Source organism: Odocoileus virginianus, chromosome 13 (assembly GCF_023699985.2).
Source record: "Odocoileus virginianus isolate 20LAN1187 ecotype Illinois chromosome 13, Ovbor_1.2, whole genome shotgun sequence".
NCBI classification, from domain to species: domain Eukaryota; kingdom Metazoa; phylum Chordata; class Mammalia; order Artiodactyla; family Cervidae; genus Odocoileus; species Odocoileus virginianus.
This window is the reverse complement of record NC_069686.1, coordinates 29,789,637-29,812,010: the sequence shown is the minus strand read 5'-3', so window position 1 is coordinate 29,812,010 and position 22,374 is coordinate 29,789,637. Positions and strand designations below refer to the sequence as shown.

At 41.8% G+C, this 22,374-nt stretch overlaps 1 protein-coding gene across 2 annotated transcripts in view; it reads right to left on the bottom strand.

The window, feature by feature from the left end:
- Positions 1-22,374, bottom strand: part of CCDC148 (coiled-coil domain containing 148) — a 536,518-nt gene that overhangs the window by 114,481 nt on the left and 399,663 nt on the right. The window contains exons 16-17 of one of the 2 annotated variants that reach the window (XM_070476173.1): positions 6,949-7,012; positions 5,159-5,245 (exon numbers count right to left, since the gene is read on the bottom strand). The exons of the other annotated variant lie outside the window; for it this stretch is intronic. Coding sequence (XP_070332274.1) covers positions 6,962-7,012 — 51 coding nt within the window. The 3' untranslated portion in view covers positions 5,159-5,245; positions 6,949-6,961. Of the gene's footprint in view, positions 1-5,158; positions 5,246-6,948; positions 7,013-22,374 lie in introns of those variants that run through there. 2 annotated transcript variants of the gene reach the window in all.

Genomic DNA, 22,374 nt, shown 5'->3' with positions numbered 1-22,374 from the left:
CAGAGAAGCTACTACCAATGAACATCTTCAAAAGGTACCGTTAAGCCCAGGTAGGGGTAGGTAGCCATCCTTAGAGGAAAGATTTAAATGTCCAAATAAGACATCAGCTCAACTCAGATATAGTGAGCGGAATCCTCACTCTTCTGGCCCCTTTTGCCCTGCTTTCGTCTCCTCCCTAACTTAGAGGTGCCCAATCATTTCTCTCTCTGAGGCTGGCACTCGGCTCAATGTTGCCAGCTTCTCTGGCCTCAGCAGTCGTTAAATAATATCTCACAACATCTGTTAAACCCTTTCTGTACACTGGTAGGCAATGTGATAAGCACTTTACACACATACTCTGATCACCTTGTAGCAATTCTGTGAAGCAGTGATATAGATCATTATAATCATTTATACACAGAAAACACCAACCATGATATGAAGCCCTTTGCCTGACGTGACAGAAGTCAGCTTTTTGTGACGTCAAAGCCCAAGCTCTTTTCTCTTTGCATTCAGCCCCTTCTTGTTCTTTTTCCTTGTTTCTCCTGGCTGGTGCTTCCAGTTAGCAGCCTCTCCATTCAGCTAATTTCCCCACAACAGATTGATCTTGCCCAGATCTCCAATGCCCTGAGGGTTCCCTGGCAACCGCCAAGCCGTAAGGTTCTCAGCTAACGGAGCTTTGCAAGTGCTCTCTGCCGCCCCCGCCTGGCAAACCTTAACACAGATTAATCCCTTGGTCAACACGTTTGCTAAGAGTAGCATGACTTTTCCTTATATTTCCCTTTCTGTGAATTAGACGCTTACGTATTACTGTTTAAATTAAGAAAAACAATGATAAATTGTCAAGACCAAGATCTAAGAATATATTTAAGGTCTCAAAAATTGGACTAAAGACAAAGTAAATTTAACCTGTATTGGATACATGGATCCTCAAGAAAAGTTAATGGGAAGTAAGAATATGGGCGTGTTGCAGTCCAAGGGGTCACAAAGAGTCAGACGTGATTTAACAACTGAACAACAACAAAAACAAAAGAATATTTCAAATTCAAAATCTTTTGAGACTTTTCCTAAAGATGAGAAATTATGATTTTATGATTTTTCCTAAAGATGAGAAATTTAGATTAAAAAAAAAAAAAAGACTTTATATACCCCATTAAAAAACAAAGAAACAAAAGACTATATCTTTCACATGATTTCCTGCTTTTGCAGTAGTCCCGCTTATTTGCAGGGAAAACGTTTCTCAGTGAATGCCTGGAAACTTTTATATCAATATAATTTATATCAATTTTTTTTCACATACATGCATATCTATGATAAAGTTTACTTCGTAAATTAGACACAATGAGAGATTAACAACAACAATAATAAAATAGAGCAATTATAGCAAAAATAGTGTAATAAAAGCTAACTGAATGTGGTCTCTCAAAATATCTTGTACAAACTGAATGCCTTTTCCAAATTAACTGAGCACTTACCAGGCACTGTGGTGATAAATTTTTCAGTTTGAGGTACAGAAAAACAAAACCAGCAGAAGTTTCTTTTTCCTTCTTCACAGTTTCAAAGAGAGAGGATTCCGTCTTACCATAGGCCTCGGCGCTCGATAGTTTCCCTTTCCTCAAGTTGAGCACCTTCATCTTTTCACTTCAAGGAAGCACTTTATAGCTCCCCTTTGGCATAATTTAATTGCTGCAATCACTAGACATGCGCTTTGGTGTCATTATTAAGTACAGTAAGGGTTACCTGAACCCAAGCTCTACAAACCACCGCACCAACAACTGATATGTCGGCAAAGGAAAGATTCACGTCCGGGGCAGGACATCGCGAGATTTCATCACGCTGCTCAGAATGGCCTGCAACTTAAAACTTGCTAATTATTTATTTCTGGACTTTTCCTCATTATTTTCAGTCTGCAGTTGACTTTGAGTAACAAACTATAGGAAGCAGAACCTCGGATAAGAGAGGATGATTGTACATATGTCTGTTTATGAAACTTTGCCCAGGTGTTTCAGGAAAGCCAGTATTAAAGTGTAAATTTACTGCTTTGAGTAGATTATTACCTCTTCAGCTTAATAGAAATAAGCCAATGTGAGATTAGTAGTTATCTCTTGAAATGTTAAATTACTTGTTTGATTCTGTTGTATGCCACGCATACAGTAGGTGTTCAATGTTTGATGAATTATAAATAGTACCTAAATAGCTTTTACAAATTCTGGAGAAGTGGAAAGGAATGTTATTTGACTTGGGTTAACACTGGAATTTCTGCTAAATACACAGTTGTTTGAAAGTTCTACTCAATAAAATACTGTACTAGTACAATGAATTAGTGGGTATCCTCTTTCCCCAAAGTTAATGACTTTCTCAAGCATTTGGCTTTCTTACCATAGGATTAGTTCCATTATTTCTAGGCCAGTCAATAGGCGCAATTCCAAGATTAAGAGCAATTTGGATCACTATTCTCCTTTCATCACATATTCATTATTCTCTGTTTGAATAAGACCTGTAATCAGTGTTATTTACCAATCTTTATGGTGAAACTTTAAACCACTGATTATTCCTGTCTTTGCAGGTATTAAACACCATTTCAAATATCCTTTCAATAAATTTGTAGTAGCTAATGAGGTCCATTTTTCCAGATTTTTCAGTCCACTGAAGCACACTGAAACCCTGAGAGTCTTTAAAAAGTACGTGTTGTTTAATTGGTGGCAGCTGTTCCTTAGAATGTTACCTAAGTACAGAAGTGTTTTTCCCCCCCTGTTTAATAGCTTGTTAAAAAATCACAGTTTAAGTTATCCTCGATGTATATATGGAGCACATATAAAGGTCCCCTGAAGTTCTTTGATATTGAAAATTTAAACTACTATAAGTCTAATATATGCAAGAAATTATAGGACAGTACTCTTTAATTTTGGATTTAATTACTAAAATTTAAAAATGTATATTCTTTAGGTACTCAGGATAGATTTCTTCAAGAGAAAGTATTAATTTATTGTAGTTAATTCTAAAGCATATACATTCTGCATTACTTGAATGCAGCATTTTCCTGCTTTGTCCTTGAATTCTTTCCAAAAATCATTAAGTACTGGATACATACAGTAATAGCAGATAGGCTTAAAAATCACTATGAATCCAGTGTATACCCACTAACATTTTATAGGAGAAATTTTGAAAAGAAATACACAGACATCTAATGTTCAAAATAACCAGAGCCAAATATAATGATTTTACAGTTGAAGGATTGCCAAGATGTACATTTTCTGAGTGTGGTTTTCCTGAGAGTCTGTATGCAGATGAAATATGGCTTTTAAGAACGTAATCTTCATGGATCAGGTCTTTCTTGTCATAGCACTGGACTGACTTTCACGTCAAGGTCAAAGTCCTTTCTGCAGATCTAATTTTAGGTTTTCCATTTCTCACCAGGACGCTGCAGGTTTTGAGTTAGTTGCGACACAGACTGCATTCATTGTGCTGTAAAAAGAGGAGGGAAGCCTTCTCTCTGCGGTTTTCCCTGCTTCTGTCCGGAGACTCCCTGCTATGATCTGGTTGGCCGCCCCCTGTGGTCACCTCGCCCCATTAAGTGGGGTGGTCTCTGGGATGGCAAAGGCATACTCAGGGCGCTCCTTCCTTTCATCTCTTTTGTATTTTCTGAGACAGTGGTGAACTTACGTTATCATTATTAATCAAAAATTGCCTAGATCTTCAAACTGTAAACCTGAAGGAAAAGTAGTGAGGCCAAAGGGATTTCATTTAGACAGGGGTAGAAGAGACCAGGAAACCAGGGCATGAAGATAGAAAATGTCAAATGTCACTCCTTTACTTTTAGTATTATATAGAGTGCATAGAAGTCTGTAACAACAACAACAACAAATCAAAGAATTTCCGTTTCATTTTATGGCCTTTCACTGAAAGAGACAGAGGAGTGAAGATAAAAGGGCCAGGGAGAAAGCCCAGCAAGCCACCTTCATGTTAGCAAAGTCTCCAATAAGAAACGATCTAATATAATAAGCATGTATCTTTTTTCCCTAAAAAGAAATCACTTGTTTTTTTAAAAAGGAATATTTTCTGTATTTATTATAAGCAGTACTTTGATTTTATAAGAAGTTTAGAAGCATATACATCTATAAAATCTTTTTCCCTTCGTTTTTAGTGAGGAAAGATTTAAATATCCACTTCTGGATATTGGAAATGGAAGTTGGAAGATTTTTTTGCATCCTCTCCAAGTGCCCCATAAAATGTTATTTTCATTGCATAGCAGCCCCATCTGGTGGTTATTTGTAAACTTTCCACTAAAGATACGTTGCATTTTCTCAGTTACGGGCATAAGTGGGATCCTTGCTTTTAATTTTCTCTGTAGGCTGGATGAAGTTAAGCAGGGAAAAAGAAAGAGCATGCATCAATTCAGTTTAAGAGGCCACAGGCTGGAGAGGGGAAAATATGGTAGGGATTCAGTAAATAAGTGAATTAGTGTTGGGTGAAGGGCAAGTTGTGTTCAAAGCTGAAAGGGAGGGTAATAAGATCCCCCAGAGAGAACACCATCATTTCCCTCCTCAACCTGCGAAGGCATTTGACCCTGTACCTGTCTGCTTCGTTAGACTGGGGAGGCTTTCTTATGCATCTCTATATCCTTGTTTTAACACAAGGCTTTGCAATGCTAGGTCCTGCCCTGGCAAGGTCTCTGGTTTCACAGGGCTGAAACACAACTGAAACTAGCTTCCTAAGAACTGGAAAGTAACCAAACGGCCAGAGGGACAGAAGAAATGGTCAGCTCAGGGAAAGCTGAAGCACGGATTCGAATGCCAGCAGGACTGTTTCTTCCTCTGGTGTCTCTCAGAGTTCTTGCTGTATTGCCTCATTTTCTCCTCTGCTTTTTAACGGGCTCTTTGCTGCTTCCAGATTCACCGCGCCACAGCTCTCAAAGAGGCGGCAATAGGCACTCAATAAGACTAGCTCTTTTTCCTGAGAAGGAGAAGGGTGCTTGCCTATTGGTCTCCTAGGCACTTCTGTATCTGGACAAAAACAGCTCTTAGCAGCAGTAAAGGCAGCTGTGAAGGGCAAAGAGCGAATGAGCTCACACACGGGAAGGAAAGTTTTGGGCCGCTTGTTTGTACGGAAGCCAGGCCCAGAGGTTTTATTTTATGTTGCTTACCTAGGAAAGTCACAGACAGGGGCTTCCCCAGAGACTGTCTTCTGTAGCCACTGTTTGCTCCAAATAGTTCCAGGAGCCACCCCGTACTCCCACAGCCAGCAGGAGTGTGCTTCTGCGGGGTCCCTGATGGGGAAGAACAGAGCTATTTAGGAATGAACTGCCCACCCACTGTTAAGTAATGTTCTGTCTCTAACGCAGTCTCTCCGTGGAGGAAAATGTGTTGTGCGCTTGGCTGCAGCCTTTACTACGCATCTGCCTGTCAAGCTTGAACTGTAGCTCTGAGGGCCCAGCTTCCAAACAGCAAGCAGTTTCTGAAGCCAATGCGGGCTTTAGGAGGCAGACCACAGCTGGGGAGGCATCAGGGTAACAGCTAGTCTACCATGAGGGTCTGGTGGAATCAATTAGGAAAGTGAAGCAGGGGTCTTTACACATCACTGGCTGATTGTGTCTCCTAGAACAACGCCATCTAGCAATCCTCCCCAGAGTTATTCCAACAGCGGTGGCCCCTGGAGCGGTGGCTTAAGCTGCAAGGTAGTAAAGTTTAGCTATGGGCATCCCACAATCCAAGCTAAAGCCACAGTTTCCTGAACAGTTTCCCAACATTACTCTGTCTCTTATTAAAAGTACAGTTAATCTGGACCTTTTCTCCCCCTTAATGTCAGAAAAGAAATGTGTTCCTGATAATAAATGCTTCCTTTGCTGCACCGCTGTATTTCATCAGGGCTGTAGTTGGCAAATTGCTGCTGCATAGTATAAACTAAGTAATGAAACATAAGATATGTGCCTTGTATAATTTGCTACTGGTGGACACAGTTATTCTCTATTATCAAAACACAGAAGCAAGCCCCCACCCCAGGTAGGATCAGATCAAATTCTATCACACATTCCACCCCAGCACAACAAAACAACCAAACCATTGAGTTTCCTAGGGAAATTTGGTTACCAGGTAACTCCTGGGTCACAGATTCTTTTGAAAATTATTCTTATATTCCAAAATAATTATTGGGTTATATGGTAATGGAGTGGGTTTCCCTAGAGGCTCAACGGTAAAGAATGCACCTGCAGTGCAGGGTCTGGAGGAGACATGGGTTCAGTCCCTGGGTCCAGAAGATCCCCTGGAGGAGGGCATGGCAACCTACTCCAGTATTGTTGCCTGAAGAATACCATGGACAGAGAAGCCTGGAGGGCTACAGTCAATGGGGCCGCAAAAAGTTGGACGTGACTGAAGTGACTTAGCATGCATGCATGCATGGTGATAGAGTATCTTGGAATGCTCAACCAAGTTGATTTGCAGGAGGCAGGAAGCCCAGTCTAGCAACAGGATGAATAGTAAAATTACGCATATCCCTATCCCATAAGGAATCTTTGAGTATCATTTAATTTACCTTCATTATGGTCATTAGAAAAAATGAACAATTTTTTTTTAAAGAGATCCATTTTTAAAAATGAGAATTGAGAAAAGATTTTTTCAGGCCTTCCCATTAAGATCCTCTCTTAGTGTGTCCTTGGTATTTACTGAGTAACCTGTAGGTTTCTCTAGAAGTTGACAGGAGATCTATGTAAGCAAAAATTATTCTTGGAAACCAGATAGTGCTGTGGACTTCTACACTGTTGGTGTATTTCTGCTACTTCATTTTTCCAAACTAAGTTTGACAAACAAATACTGTGAGTCTAGGCCTTGATTACCCAAGCCCTCTTCCTGTGGAATTTGAACTTGAGATTAGCTCAGGCAGCTTTGCTGATTGCTAGCCTTCATCTCTAACCCTGGAGCGAGACCAAATATTTCTCAATAAGTAAGTGTTGAGATGGTCCCCTTCCCTCCTCACCTCACAAGCTCAGTCAGGTGGTTGATATTTCAGGCGTAAGTCCAATCCTCTTCAATTTTCCCCTCTGCACAAAAAGGAGAGCCAAGCAAGAGTGACTAGACTTCGTAACTGCTCATTATGGGGCCATTCATTACACTTTGTGTGCAGTATGTTAATAAGCCAAGAGAACATGGCAGAGTCCATAACTAATCCACTGTTATAAATAAGAGTAATGGAAATGGTACCAGTATATTCTGTGGACATAATGTGCTGCTGGCTAAGTGTGACATTTTGAATAAACTTTATTCTTGAGGTATTTAAAAAAACATAAAGGCAGTAATGAAATATAGAGCACAACATTAGTTGACACAGCAATTCCTGCCTCCCAAGACCCTGCTAAATAACCAGAGTTTAAATCTTCATCTTGAAATATACAGCTCTTCTAAGATTTTAAGTGAGTTGTAAAACTTTTATGTACTATGCCCTAACTTTATTTTTAAAATATTCTCCACTTTTATAGTAAAGGTGACCCAGAAGTACCTTATGAATAATAGAACAACATATTTAAGCTATTAAATTCACCTCTCTAGACGATACATAAGCTTTCCTGGTACTCACACTTTTCCTAGATGGAAGCAGGAATTGGAAAGTATCTTGAATTGTCCATTTACCCAAAACATACTGGTTTTAACTCCAGAAATGACTGAATTGTACTTCAAATGGGAAAACTTAAAATTTCTGCCATCCAGTTGAAACAAGAATTCAAAACCTAACAGCACTTATTATAGAAACTTAGAGAAAGTCAAATATTTGTATACCTGAGTGTTGAAATAGTGAAAAGTTCATACCCCCAACGCCTGGTTTAGAGTTGTTTTTTTGGACATACAATAGCTGACTTAGGCCTGTGGGATGAGTTTGTTCCCATATACAGAGAACTCATTTTAAGTCTAAAAACTAAATAAGGTACTCAAGCACTTTTTATTTATTGCCTGTCTCATCATTGAGTTATGGTTCTCTGATTATATAAAGTTCCCATACATCTCTTAGTGAGGGACAATTTATTTTCTACCTTTGTTTCCTCTTGTTAAGCTTGCATTCTTTGAAAATAGTTGTAGTCTAACACACACACACATACATAAAGTAGGTTCACACACAGTATGGCCTTCAGCTTATCCACAATATGTTCAACATTGTTTGAATATGACAATAGTGTTTAAAAAATGAGAAACTGGTTCATCTATTTATTTCTTCTCTTTCACACTGAAGTCACCTATAATAAGTAGGCTGTATCCTAATCGATCAAAGGCACTTAGTAAACAGTTTCTTTTATGTGGTGCCATATTAAGCATTATCCAAAGGACAGTAGTCTAAGCCACAGACTAAAAGTTCTACTTTCTGTGACCTCTCAGAAAATATCTACTTCCACAAACATTTAGTAAGAATGCAATTGTTTACTGAATTCAGAGGTCTTGTTACAACTAATGGTCTCTGTTTCGGTATTCATGGAGGGCAGGGCACGTGGCAATGTCTTTTTTCCCTAGTAGAACGCTACCGTGTGAGCATCAGTTTCCTTTATATCTGTGTTCAGTTGCTCTTCTCTTGTCCTTTTTGTCTTAACTTCCAGCCTCAGTTCTCTTGTTAAGGGAAGAAGCCAAGTGGGGCTCCAGCCAGCTGAGTTTAGTGGCTGCAAGTATGGAAGATGTGGATTTGGTTGTTCCCCATGTGGCTTAGGGGGAAGCACACTGCTTAGTCTCTCTGGAAAGCAGGTGGGCACTGCAGACAAATGCCCTTTTACTTCAGGCAATGTTAAGTGAACAGAAAGTCTATAGTGGGTACAGTTTTAGCAGGAGGAAAAAAGGAAATCCTTCCTCTTTTGTCAATAGACTCTTCCATTCCTGTATTACTCACTGGAGGACTTGGAGATAGAAAATCAGAGAAGAGTAGCAAAGACAAGGAAGAGGCAAGTAGGTGGGATGAGGGGGTGGAGAGAGGAGCTACTGGAGACCTGCCAGGACCTGGCTGAGGGAGGAAGCTGGGATCTGGCAGCCTCAAAGGTCCTGGCCAGTTGGTGGGGACTGCCTTTGGGGGATGGTCTTGGGTCTCCTTCTTGGGGCCACTTTAGGCCTCACCCCGTGGTTTGCAGGATGGTCTAATGTCTTCTGTCAAATTTTGAAAACAGTCAAAACATCATTTTCCTTTAAAAACTTGTTGAAAAACCTCTTCAACAATGGCCTGTGCTGGATATTTCTCAACAACTTAAAATCCACTCAAGTGGAAAGAAATCAAATCCTTTAAGACACAAACACACACACCTACATACAGAAATTCTTTCCTACAAATAAAATGCATACTTCATTTTACAAATATCCTTGTCTTGTAACTATTTTTAAAACTATTTCAAAGGGCTAGCATTAAGGAGCTTATTAGAGTGATGGATCTGTATTCTGAAGGTGGTTACCCAAATCTACACATGTGTTAACATTCATAGAACTATATACTCAAAAAAGTCAATGTCACTGTATTATAATTTTTATTTTTTATTTGGCCATGCTATATGGCCTATGGGATCTTAATTTCCCAGCCAGAGATTGAACTGGGTCCCCAGCAGTGGAAGCTCAGACCTAGCCACTGAACCAACAGAGAATTCTCTATAGTTTTTAAAAGTGAAATAAAATACATTTTACTGACATAAGAAATAAAAAGTCCAGCTCCCTTGTAAGTTGTCTCCCCTCTGTGATTAGCATAAAGCTAAGATTGCTGTTTGGAAGAAAATAGATTCACTTGAAATGTCTAGACTCTTTGAAGCATTAATGCATCCAGTTTAAACAAAACTTCAGCTGTGGAATTTCCAAAAGTCACTTTCTTTGAGGAGTATGTGTTTTGTTTTCCCCTCTGGGTATTCATATAGATTCAGATTCAGGAAGTTTGTGCTCTCCTGACACTGCACCTCATTCCTCTTGAAACTCAGTGGTCCTCCTTTGCAAAGTAGGGGCTCATTCCTTTCCTTTTCTCAGATGGGTTGGTAAGAGGATCCCCTCAGATGAGGTCTAGGGAGAGAGCTGAGTAAAACACCTTGTGGATGACAACTGTGGGCAATATTAGGACCAGCTCTGTGTTCCCTCAAGTCCAAAGACTGGATGGCAGGCTTGAGGCGGCATCTCTGCTCTTCTGCTGAAAAGGAGAAGCAGAAATTCTTCTCTGAGTTCCCTGGGAGACTGTAGTGTTGACACCCCCAAGCAAGCTCTAAACAGCCTCGCACTTACACACCCTGATATCCCAGGAAGAAGGAAGGATGCAGCAGAGAGTTGTGTCTGGAGATTTAGGGGAGTCCAGTGGAGCAGAATGAGGACTCCAGGCGCAGGGCTGAAGTTTGGGTGGCACATGCCAGAATTGTCTGTTTGCAGTTGGCAACCTGGTGTTATACCGAGGTTCTGTGGTGTTGAATTTAACCCTTGTGGGCAGAGATCATTGAGGCAGCATAAATAAGTGGGACAGCCTAGTATAAGAATTCCATGATCCTCTTGGTTCATTTCTATTTTTCCAACTTTTAAAAGACATGATTACAGGGAGATAGTTCACAGTTCTTAGAAAAGCATCAGTACAGTGAAAAACGGAAACACACGCAGTCTCAGAGCAAGAAAAGAATGATGAGGATGGTGACCACTTATGTAGGTAAAGGGGAGAGATGCTACTTGGCTAGAGACTTGGAGGTCTTAATATTTACTGGGCCCCTTTGGCAGCCTGGTGAAGCCTCTGGAACCCATCTCAGGATGATATTTTTTAATGAAGTAAAATATATGAGATTACAAATTAATTACATAAAAATACAGGGATTCCATAGATTTAGGTTAAGAACAGTTGTTCCTGTGCAGCAATAAGGGCCTTGGAGCGCTAAATCGGAGAAGGCAATGGCACCCCGCTCCAGTCCTCTCGCCTGGAGAATCCCATGGACGGAGGAGCCCTAGTGGGCTGCAGTCCATGGGGTCGCTAAGAGTCAGACACGACTGAGCGACTTCACTTTCACTTTTCACTTTCATGCATTGGAGAAGGAAATGGCAACCCACTCCAGTGTTCTTGCCTGGAGAATCCCAGGGACAGGGGAGCCTGGTGGGCTGCCGTCTATGGGGTCACACAGAGTGGGACACGACTGAAGTGACTTAGCAGCAGCAGTGTCTTGACCAAACCAGGGAAAGCTTAAAATGGTCATTTGTCTAATGGAAGAGGATAAAACACAGTGGAGAGGGTGTATGTGTCCTACATGCTTGGATTCAAGTTCACAGCAAGGTCAGTAATTATTTTCCTTCTTCTGTGATTTTAATTTTAGCATCTCACTTTCCACTGTGATTTTCCACTGAGATATTTAGATAGATTTTTTTTTTTTAAGTTTGGCTTTGGGATTTAAGTTTTTTAATTTTCTTTTATCACTTCTTTCTACTAACTCTTAGTAGAAATAGATTTTTCTCCCTGATGGAAAAAAGGGGAGAGCTAGTGTCATCCTATTGGCCTAGAAAGGTAATGCATAGGACTTCCCTGGTGGTCCAGTGGTTAAATGCAGGGGCACTGGCTCGATACCTGCTAGGGGAAGATCTGAAATGCCGAGGAAAAAAAAGGTAATGCGTGGGTACACACCAAAGGAAAAACAGAGAGTAAGGTCTCTATTTCAGTAAAAATGTCTGACAAATAATAATCTCTAGAAAGAACTTTTATCTGTTCTGAACATACTTGAAATAAGGTTGAATCAGATCATTATCATTTCTTATAGTTGGAAAATACATTGATCTCAAAAGAGTCATGGGATCTGTATACATTTACTTACAAAAGTGTCCTCACAATCCAATAAATGAAAGCCACACCATAAGGTCACTAAGTTATTTTTTTCAAGTGGAGTCAATGAAGTATAAAGGGACAAACTTTCCTAAATCAGTGGCTTCTAAATCTTTTTGACCACCATGTGAAGAGAAGTATATTTTGCATCTTTATATATATATATATATATATGGCATTATATATATATATATATATATGGCATTATATATATTCATATTTTCATGAAGATAAAATGCAAGTTCCAGAATTCATCCTGGGATGTTCTAATCCTTAAGTCTTACAGTAGGGAAACCCTAAACCTGGCTTCTAAATATCTTCCTCAAAGATGCTGATGAATGCATCCCCTTGGAGCGCATTTTGAAGAACATAAGAGTAATAGCATATCAGGTTTGATTAAAACAAAGACCTGGGCTCCAAGGAAGTTGTTTCCCCTATTGAGCAAAACACAGTTTAAAGACTCACAAGGCTTCCTTCAACTAACCCACTGAAGCCACTTAGAACAGCTGTCTTTGCCAAAACTGTCAGAAAATCTCCACAAGTTGACCTGAAGAGGAGCAGGATTGGGATGTGAACTGCATGGGAAAAGATCTTATTAGAAGTCGTTTAATTTTTTTTTTTTTTAGAAGTCGTTTAACTTAATTAGCAGCAGGGCCCCAACCTTGGGAAAACCCCGCAGAAGTCTAAGTGGCAGATTTCACAGTGGCCACGAGGTGGCGATGTTCTGCATCTATTTGAAATGCTCTGCTGTTATCCAGTTTTAGCTTATTTGCAATATTAAACACATCATTAATTTTAAAAGTGTGTATTAATTTTAAAAGGATGCAAGTAGATATGATTTAACAGGTGAGACTTCAAACTTGCATTTCACTCAAATACTGACATGCTCTAGATGGAGGAATTTAGTGAGATTTCCACATCAGACCCCAGAAAAAAGATAAAATCTGTTTGAGAAAAGGCTGTGGTCCTTGCAAAATGAAAAATGTCACTCAAAGAAAGTGTCTTAAAAGCTTTCTGGGAAGCTGGTTTTCTTGAGAAGTAGCAGATGCACTTTGGTCATTAAAAAATAAAAAGGCATCATCTGGTAAAACTTCCTTTTCACTGGTCTGTGGTCAAGATCAGAAAATGAAAGAGACGGAGTAGGGGAAGAGTGAGAGGAAGAGAGAAAGGGAAGAAGGAAAGAAAGGAAGGAAGGAAGAAAGAAGAAAAAAAGCTCTGGGTAAACATACTAACACCAGAAAATAAGAGCCAAGCTGAATCAAAAATAAAAGCCAAACTGTGGCATGGCTTGTGTGGACCTGAACCTTTCTCCCAGCCATTCTACTGAGTTCCCCAGGAGGAGCAGTAGCAGGTCAGGAAGCCAGTGGGCTGAAAGCAGAGAGAAGAGGCCTTGGGATCACCACAGCTCAGCCTCGGACCACTGGAAGGCCAAGTCACTGCCAAGGTCACTGTGAGCCTGGGATCCCAGGAACAGGGAGGCTAGCAACTGGGCTTACAGTGAGGTCAAGGCACCGTTCCACAGGGACAGGCTGCAAAAGACTGTAAGAACCTCAGGCCAGCAGAGAGTGCAGGGGACAGTGTTGCTGGTCACTCAGTGGTCTTTGGGCTGTAGATGTACACATCTGTACACAATTGGCTTGATCTGTTCTAGTGAAAGTGTCAGTCTCTCGTCCTGTCTGACTCTGCGACCCCATGGACTGTAGCCCACCAGGCTCCTCTGTCCAGGGAATCCTTCAGGCAAGAACACTGGAGGGGGTTGTCATTCCCTTCTCCAGGGCATCTTCCACATTTAGTGCGGGAGCAGCCGCAGGCCAGAGCTTCACACTGAGAACATACAATTCAGTGAATGAACAATGTGTTGGAGGAAGTTAGTAGGAGGGGGCCATAGAGAGGTACAAACCACATCCTCCCTCTCTGAGGGCACAGGGGAAAGCTGGCTTCACTTCCTGTCCCTGCGTCTCCCTGTTTCTCCCACTGTGCCCTTGATCAGGATAGGAAATGGTAGGAGAAAGAAAACTCTTTCAAAGAGGAAGAGCTGAGAAGGCCATTGTCTTAGAAGTTTGTAGAGTTCAGGAAAGAAAGAAAACCTTTCTCTTTTCTCTTACTCCCCTATGGTGGGGCCAGGGGAAAGCCGCAAGGTCCTGCGTGTTTTGAGGGACAGCCATCCTTTGGTTCAGGGGAAATCAGACAAGAGAGGATAGTGGTTGTCTGCAGAGAGAACAGTGGTTCTCTACACGGATCTGGTGTGTCTCCAGGACTGTAGCCCAGGAGAACCTTCCCCGTGCTGCTAGGCAGCTGGAGGAGACGCTCACATGGCTGAGGAGAGGGGTACCTAAGAGACACCCCCCGCTTTGGCCAGACCCTCTTCTACCGCATTATCCATGGATCCAGGGAGATGAGCTACCCAACGCTAGGCACACAGAAAGAACCTATTTGCAGAGCAGAAATGGAGATGCAGACATAAAACATATGCAGACATAAAACAGTTGAGGAAGGAAAGGGAGGGATGAACTGAAAGAGTAACATTGGAACATATATGTTACCATATGTAAAATAGGTAGTCAGTGGGAATTTGCTGTATGATGCAGGGAGCTCAAATTAGGTACTCTGTGATAACCTGGAGGGATGGGGTGGGAGGTGGGAGGGAGGTTCAAGAAGGAGGAGACATATGTATACCTATGTCTGATTCATGTTCATGTATGGCAGAAACCAAACACAATATTTTAAAGCAATTATCCTCCAATTAAAAATTATAATTGAAAAAAATCTTTCCAACTCTCATGAGACCGCTGGGCCATATTTAAAGTAAAATACAGTAGGTAATATAAAGGCGCAATTCATTGAATGACCCTTAAATGAAAACCTTATTCCACACTCAGTATGAGAAGTGCCTTGTCTTTGGGGTACATGTCTCACTGACCTGGGCTGATTTACTTACCCTCAGGCAGTCAGCTCAGAGGCAGAAATGGAGAAACATAGAGGATGTTAATTATAAGAGGCAATTTTTTGAGTCTTCGTTGGTTTTTACCTTGCATGGCAGACTTCATGTTTGAAGATGAAGTTTCTGATCCACAATATGGGGGTGGGGGTGGTGTTCAGAGTGATTTTCTGATGAGTGGGGGTGGATTTGCATGAAATTCTTCACAATGTCCCCTTTAGTCTCTGCGTATCTATCAGTACTGTACAGGCAGTGTGTGTGTATGCTCAGTCACTTAGCTGTGTCTAACTCTTTGAGGCCCCATAAACTAGAGCCCATCAGGCTCCTCCATCCATGGAATTTCCCAGGCAAGAATACTGGAGTGGGTTGCCATTTCCTTCTCCAGGGGATCTTCCCGACCCAGAGATTGAACCCACGTCTTTTGCATCTCCTGCACTGGCAGGTGGAGTCTTTACCACCCACACCACCTGGAAGCCTACAGGCAGTAGCCCAAGGAAGGCTCATAGGCTGGCACAGTGGCCGGAATTCTGATGTGAGCCTTGCGGGCCCAGAACTTTCAGTAGCCACTCTGCCTGCTTCTACACCCTCATCACACACTTCACACTCACATGCAAGACAGTGAGTAAGAAATGAACTTTCCTTAAAAGAGCTGTCTTTGTAAGTATGAATGGTCAAACTGTAAAATAAGAAATAAAGACAATTTCCCTTCAACTATTTCGAAATATTAAACTAAATAGTTAGTTTAATAATAAATGAAATGCACTATTCTCAAATCAATTGAACTATTCTCTAATTGTTATTGGATTTTATTAAAAAAAGAATTATTTTAAAGAAATGTTTTCTCTAGAAGCAGATTCTATGTTGACTGTTGTCAGATTACCAGAATCTTAGACATTTTAATATCACTTTAGATTATTAGCTGCATTTCTTTAATTTCCAACTAGGCACCCTAGTTTCCAGGCACCCTTGGTTCTGCCTGGTACCCATGCAGATGTTAGTCTCACAGAAAGTTGCTGAATGGCCAATGTGTTGGATGCCTTGGCACAGTCACAGAATTATGGTATAGAGTAATATATACTCCTCACTGGAAGTAAGAGTAAAGTAGAGTAACTATATAATTTATTGTCCAAACTGGGACACTTTTGAGACTAAAGGAGGCACTATTAATAATTACTTCAGGAAAACAGATATAAACTTGGACCTCCTTACTTTTAGGCAAGGTATTTCACAGAAAGGAAGAAATGCAGATACAGATATTATTCAAAGGCTCATGGAATTTTTCATATTTTAGGCCAAGTTCTGTTTTATTTTAACAGTAAAATACAATCTTAAAAGTCCTGAGACAATTCAATCACTGCTAGTTTTGCATTTTTACAGAGGTCAGCTAATGGAAAGGATCTCCTTTTAAAAGGAGGCATAGAATCTTGATGTACATTTAGTAATTATTCCTGGGGTAGTCCCTCAAAATTTCAGTTGTTGAATTTTGCAAGCACTTAAAAAAGCAGAAAGGTGAGTGGTTGAGCTGTCAACCCGTAGGATGAATGGAAGCTCCTATTGTTATGAAAACTCATGGTTTGAAAGGCATTTTTCAGCGACATCATCAGACATGATTTTTCAAATTGCTGTCTTGTCAAACAATGAAGCATAAAGATGTGCTCTGGACAACTTAGTACAAGATAAAAAAAAAATTGGCCATTATGTTGAAGGAGATAATAAAGATGAAATATTTAGGTGGAGACTGAATATGAGCAGATGACTCATATTCAAATGACTGAATAAGAAAAAATTCTAAATTAAGCATTATTTCATTTAATATAATAAATATATGACTTTTATTATCAATACATACAAATTAAATATTATGAGTAGTCATTTGAATATTTCATCTGTATCCCTAAAAGTTGATATATTTAAACTGGCCAAAAAGTGTCCTTTGACTCTTTTTATAAAAAATCATCTTGTATTTGGGGTCAGCTTATAGGGCTTCCCTTGTGGTAAAGAATCTGCCTGCAATTCAGGAGACCTGGATTCAATCCCTGGGTCAGGAAGATTCCCCAGAAGAAGGGAATGCAACCCACTCCAGTATTCTTACCTGGAGAATTCCATGGACAGACGAGCCTGGCAGGCTATATTCTATGGGGTTGCCAAGAATCAGACACGACTGAGTGACTGACTAACACTATTTCCAGGCATATATTATCATCATATGGATTTCTGTTCTGTGTAGTTTTATAGCACCTGGCATTAAGGCTAGGAGAATGCAGGGTCCCCCAGCTACTTGTTTGGCAGAAAACACACTGAAACTCCAGGTGACAGATCAAACCATTAGCCTGTGAGTTATGCCTTCTTTATCCTAAGCCCAGCTGCTGTCTTTCAAAATATCACTATGCATGGGGTATGAGATGATGAAGATGAGCAGATCCTAAAGATGATTAGATGACTACCAGGCTCTCTGCAACCAAAACTCTCAGGTCTATACCACATGACCCAGGGGCACTGTCTTTCCATCAAGCAGTCTCAGTCATAGACCCAAGCCTTAACTCAGTTTGGGGTTAAAAAGTTGGCCTGGGGTACCTTTACCAAAAGCCAGCCACTGGGTGCATCTGGAAAGAAGGATGTGTCAACCTGGTCTCTTCTGGCTTCTTGGGAGCTTAATATCTAGCTGGGGATGAATAAGGCATGCTACTATACTAACCAGCTCTGCAGCTTTAGGCAAATCCCTTAACCTTTCTGAGGGACTTAAATGTGTTTCCTTCTAGAGATGATTACTCCTTTTCTTTATGAAAAAAAAAGTAAAAAGACAGAGAACACTTTTAATAAATGGTTCAGAAAATAAACACCTCAGAAGTAAAAAGAAACAAAGATCAGTGTGACTGAAGTGATTAGGGAATCATCTGATTCCTTTGGATTTCCTGAAAAAAGGAAATTAGGTTTCCCTCCTCTATTAGCTGTAGACTTTTAGTTTCGTAGATTGTGGAGTAGGAAGTAAACTCAAGGTCGGAGGAGGAGAATCCATTTACTTAAGGCCATATAGATACACAAAAGGCCCTTAAGAACCAAAGCAGATCATCTGGCTTCCCAAGCCCTAAAGGAAGATATTACTTAGTATGTTGAGCATCTTATGGCAATGGAAGTCATGTATTACCGGTGACCTTGCTTTTAAATGTGGTGACCCTGTTCTCCCGATTTTGCACTTCAAAGGAATGGCAGAAACTGTGAGGTGCTAGGGGCAGGCTTAGGGATGGGTGAGGAGTGCAGGAATGGGGACCCAGGGGTGCTGGAGCACCGGGTGACACAGCTGTTTCCTAACAAGGATCTGAAGAGTCAGCCAGTGCCAGGTTGGGAGGCTTAGAGCTTTGACACCCTTCATCCTCCAGCTTGCTCTACCTACATTTTGGTTTGGCACCTTTTATAGCTGGAGACCCAGTTACATGAACTTCTTTATAGAACTCACATGAACTGCAACTATGCCATCAGAAACCTATGAGATAAAATTGAGAACATAGATTCCATATCTGCTGCAATCCACGTGGTTCTAATTCCTACACTTTTGGTTTTATTTAAAACTGCAATCCCTTGGTTGGGTAAAATACTTCCTTTTTTTTTTTTTTTTTTTAGCTGCACCACATAGCACGCAGAACTTCCCTGACCAGGGATTGAATGTGCATACTCTGCAGAAGAAGCACGGAGTCTTAACCACTGGAATATCAGGGAAATGCTATCTTTCTTTTTAAATTAAATTTTATTTTCTAAAACTTTTAATTTATATTAGAGCATAGTCAATTAACAATATTGTGATAGCTTCAGGTGTATAGCAAAGGGACTCAGCCATACATTTATATACATGAATCCATTCTCCCCCATATTTTCCTCCTAAGCAGGCTGCCATATCCTGCTTTCTTTTTTAAAAAAGCATTTCCCTCTTGTTTTAAGCAAAGATCACTGGGATCTGGTCATGATCATAAGCATCACAGCTATCACCGAAACGCCTCCCTTGTGTCCTCCCCCTCTGTACTCATCACCCAGCTTGCACATCATCCACAGCTGAATATTGCATTCAGTTCTGGGAGGCAACCTGCATGGGTGATATTGGAAACCAAGAAGTTCCCAGAAAGAGAACTGCTAGGACAATGCAGGATCTGGAAACGACAATAAATGAAGAACAGGTAAAATTACTGCAGCTCTCTGGTATGGGGAAGAAAATCCATACTTAAAAATTGAGAGCTCGCAGCTGCTCCTAATGCAGAATTGGGACCAGATATGGCTCATTTTGGCTTTATATAAGGAAGAACTTAGTAGAACTTAGAGCTATGTGGTATTAGAAGTCACAAGCATCCTGACACCAGACATGTTCACAAGGAGAGGGAGGTGAGCATCTTTCAGGCGATGCTGTATTGGGGATTTCTCCTAGGGTAACTTGCAGCGAAAGATTCTGTGTTTGAACTGATGATACAGAAAGATGTACAACAAAGAATCTACTGCTTTCCACAAGGAAAGGTGCCCTCATAAATATATAAGTAACAGTGTACTGATAGATGATGAGTGGGTGCGGAGGGAGGCAATAGATGAGGAAGGCTTCATAAGGACGAGGGATGTGGGGGTGGGAGCTGAAATCTGACAGGGACTCAAGAGATCACAGGGGTGCATCTGGGGCTACAGGAATGACACCATGAACAAACAATTGTGCTAGAACAATGAGTCTGCCTAGGATAGAGAGGAGGATTTGTGAGAAGAGGTATCCTTGAGAAGATTAGAGACACCGTAAAGACCAGGTCCTGAGAATTCTTGAACCCCAAGTCATTGAAATAAATCCTCTGCTGGTACTTGGCTTGCTAAATAGCAATGCCTTTCATATTTGACAGACAGTGCTGGCCTCTTTGTGCTGCACCTCAGGGTGGCCAAATGCTAGGGTAGACAGTAATTTCACGGCATTTTCCTGACCTCTTTCATCACTGGAGGATCTAGCCCTAACAGGCTTTTAAGGGAAATAGTACATTCTTTTGGCATTTGCCAGTATGAGCCTACCCACCCCTAAACCCTCAAAGCCCACTGTATAATTACCCCCAGGAGGCCAGAGGTCATTTAGAACAGCAAGTGTAGGCAACACCCAGCTATTAGAACTCAAATTTCAGAGCTCTCCTTAAATTCTGACCTGAAGCATTTTGGAAATGAGAGGAGGCCCCAAGTTGGGGGGCCTTTGTGGTTGGTATTTCCTGTGTGTGGTTTGTGAGGTTGGCCTGGCAGTCTGTGTGCCTGGTAGGAGGGGTGAAGCTCAAGGAGGCCCCCCTTCTCAGCACTGGCTGCAGGCCTGCTACAGGCCTCCCTGCCTCCTCAGAGGCACATACTCAGCTGTTCTCTGCCTTTCTGCATTGAACTGGGCATCTTGGGAGGGAAGCCCAGACAAGACTCAGGGCTTCTGAACCCACTACCTCAGAGGGGAGAGGTGGTTCCAACAGGGAGTGCTGAAAGGCAGCTTTTCCCAAAGGGACCTTCCAGTGAGCCTGTGAGCAGTCAGCCAGCTAGCCAGGCAGTGTCCCTCCTGTTTCCTGAGAGAAGGGGAAGAAGCTAGGGCAGAGGCAGTCCAATAGATGGTCTCCTTGTGGAGTGACCCCTTGGCCAAGATGGCGGCAATAATAGGCTTGCATGGTACCAGAGCTGCCTGCAGACAGCTGCTCCCCATGGTCTCATCTGAGGGGTCTCAGAAACCCCACATTAGCCTATGCTGAGGTTTTAAAATGATGCCATTAGGATAGAGTCACTGGATTTTAGCATAAATCTCACCCTGAGGTTCTCTTTAAAAATGCAGTTTCACCAGGATGGAATAAATTAGTCTATTGGTTCATTTCTCCTTGGCAGGAGGGGTGCACTGTCCTGAAAGCATCAGGGGCTGGAAAAGGCAGCCAGTGACAATTAGACACTCTGAATTGAAAGAGGAGAGTACCACGGGCCGCACTTACTTCCTTCATGATTTGCCCTGGCCCAACACAGACCCAGGGGGCGCTAGTGGTAAATAACCTGCTTGCCAGTGCAGAAGACATAAGAAATGTGGGTTCAACCCCTGATTGAGAAGATCCCCTGGAGGAGGGTATGACAACTCACTCCAGTATTCTAGCCTGGAGAATCCTAACGGACAGAGGAGCCTGGCAGGCTATGGTCCATAGGGTTGCAAAGAGTCAGACACAACAAAAGCAACTTAACATGCACAAAACAGACCCAGTCAAGCATCTCCTGGCTCTGGAAACCTGGAGCCCATGATAAGAGTCTATACCCTGAAATTGATGCTTTTGAACCCGGCTTTATGTTCAGTCTCTCCAGGAGAAAAACAAAAACACACAGGAATACAGAGTTTGATCATGATTACCAATTCCAGCCCTCCTAACGTGCCCTGTTCTGCCTGCTGTTCTTGCGTTCATTTTCACCATACCGGCCTTTGTCTTTGAAGTTGGCTTGAGAGTCCCAAGTCTGTTCTCTGTGGGGAGAGACACAGCCCTCTGCATGGCAAGCTCTCCATGCCTATCCCAGTTTAGAAACCAGTATCTTGAGACCATCACACATAGAGCAAAGGCTTCTGCTTAGAGCCTACTGACTGTCCAGCAGATGTCAGCAATTTCTAAGATGTGCTGGGAGCCTGACTTGACAATCAAGTGTCTTCTTTTCCAAACCAGCTTAGCATCCAAAGGCCTCAGAGGGGATGTGACTGAGCAGAGGGCCTGTAGTAGCAGAGATCCTGAAAAGGAGAGTAAGGAGTGGACATAGAGTCCATGGTCCTTGCGGAGAAGAGCTGAGATCTGTCATGTGTCTGAGGATTCCAGCAAGCCTGCACTATAGAGCCCAGGCTGAGAAATGCCTGATGATTGATGAGGCGGAGATTGTGAGGCTCCAGATAGGAGTTCATGCTGTCTATTTCACTACCAAGGGATACAGTCTGGTTCTGGCATCAGCTAGGGCCAACCTGTTTAAACTAGCCCTAGATTTCTCATTCAGTTTGAATGAGGCCTTAACTGAGCTAACTGAGAAGAGCCCAGGCATGTCAGTCCAACCCACTGGACTCCATACTACACGAAAGGGACCCTACACCCTACCCCAAGTGCCTGCAAGTGTGCTAAGTCGCTTCAGTCGTGTCTGACTCTTTGCAACCTTATGGACTATGGCCCTCTAGGCTCCTCTGTCCATGGGATTCTCCAGGCAAAAATACTCCATTCTCTTTTCCAGGAAATCTTCCCAACCCAGAGACTGAAATTGCATCTCTTAAGTCTCCTGCACTGGCAGGCGGGTTCTTTATCACTAGTGCCATTTGGGAAGACCAGTCCAAATGCACAAATACACAAGTGTCGAAACTCATTTCCTGCTGATTAGCAGCTATTATCCTTGCAAGCTGTGTGATAGGGGATGTCTAGGAAGTTGATTTTCACATTAAACCTAGATTAGTGAGCTCTGAAAGACAAGGATTATGTCCACTAGTTGACCGACAGTTGAAGTTGCTGTTGCTAATGCTTGGAGTTGCTGTTGCTATGCTAATACATGAGTTGCTTGGACAGAAAAAGAAGGGTACACTGTTGTTGGAGATGGGCTAAGGAAATGCCTGCTGAGCTTCTTAAGCCATTCTCCAAGATTCATAGTGTTACACCTTCTGTTATTAAAGTTACATTTTCTGTTTTGCACTTTTCTTTTTCAGAGTCAAATCT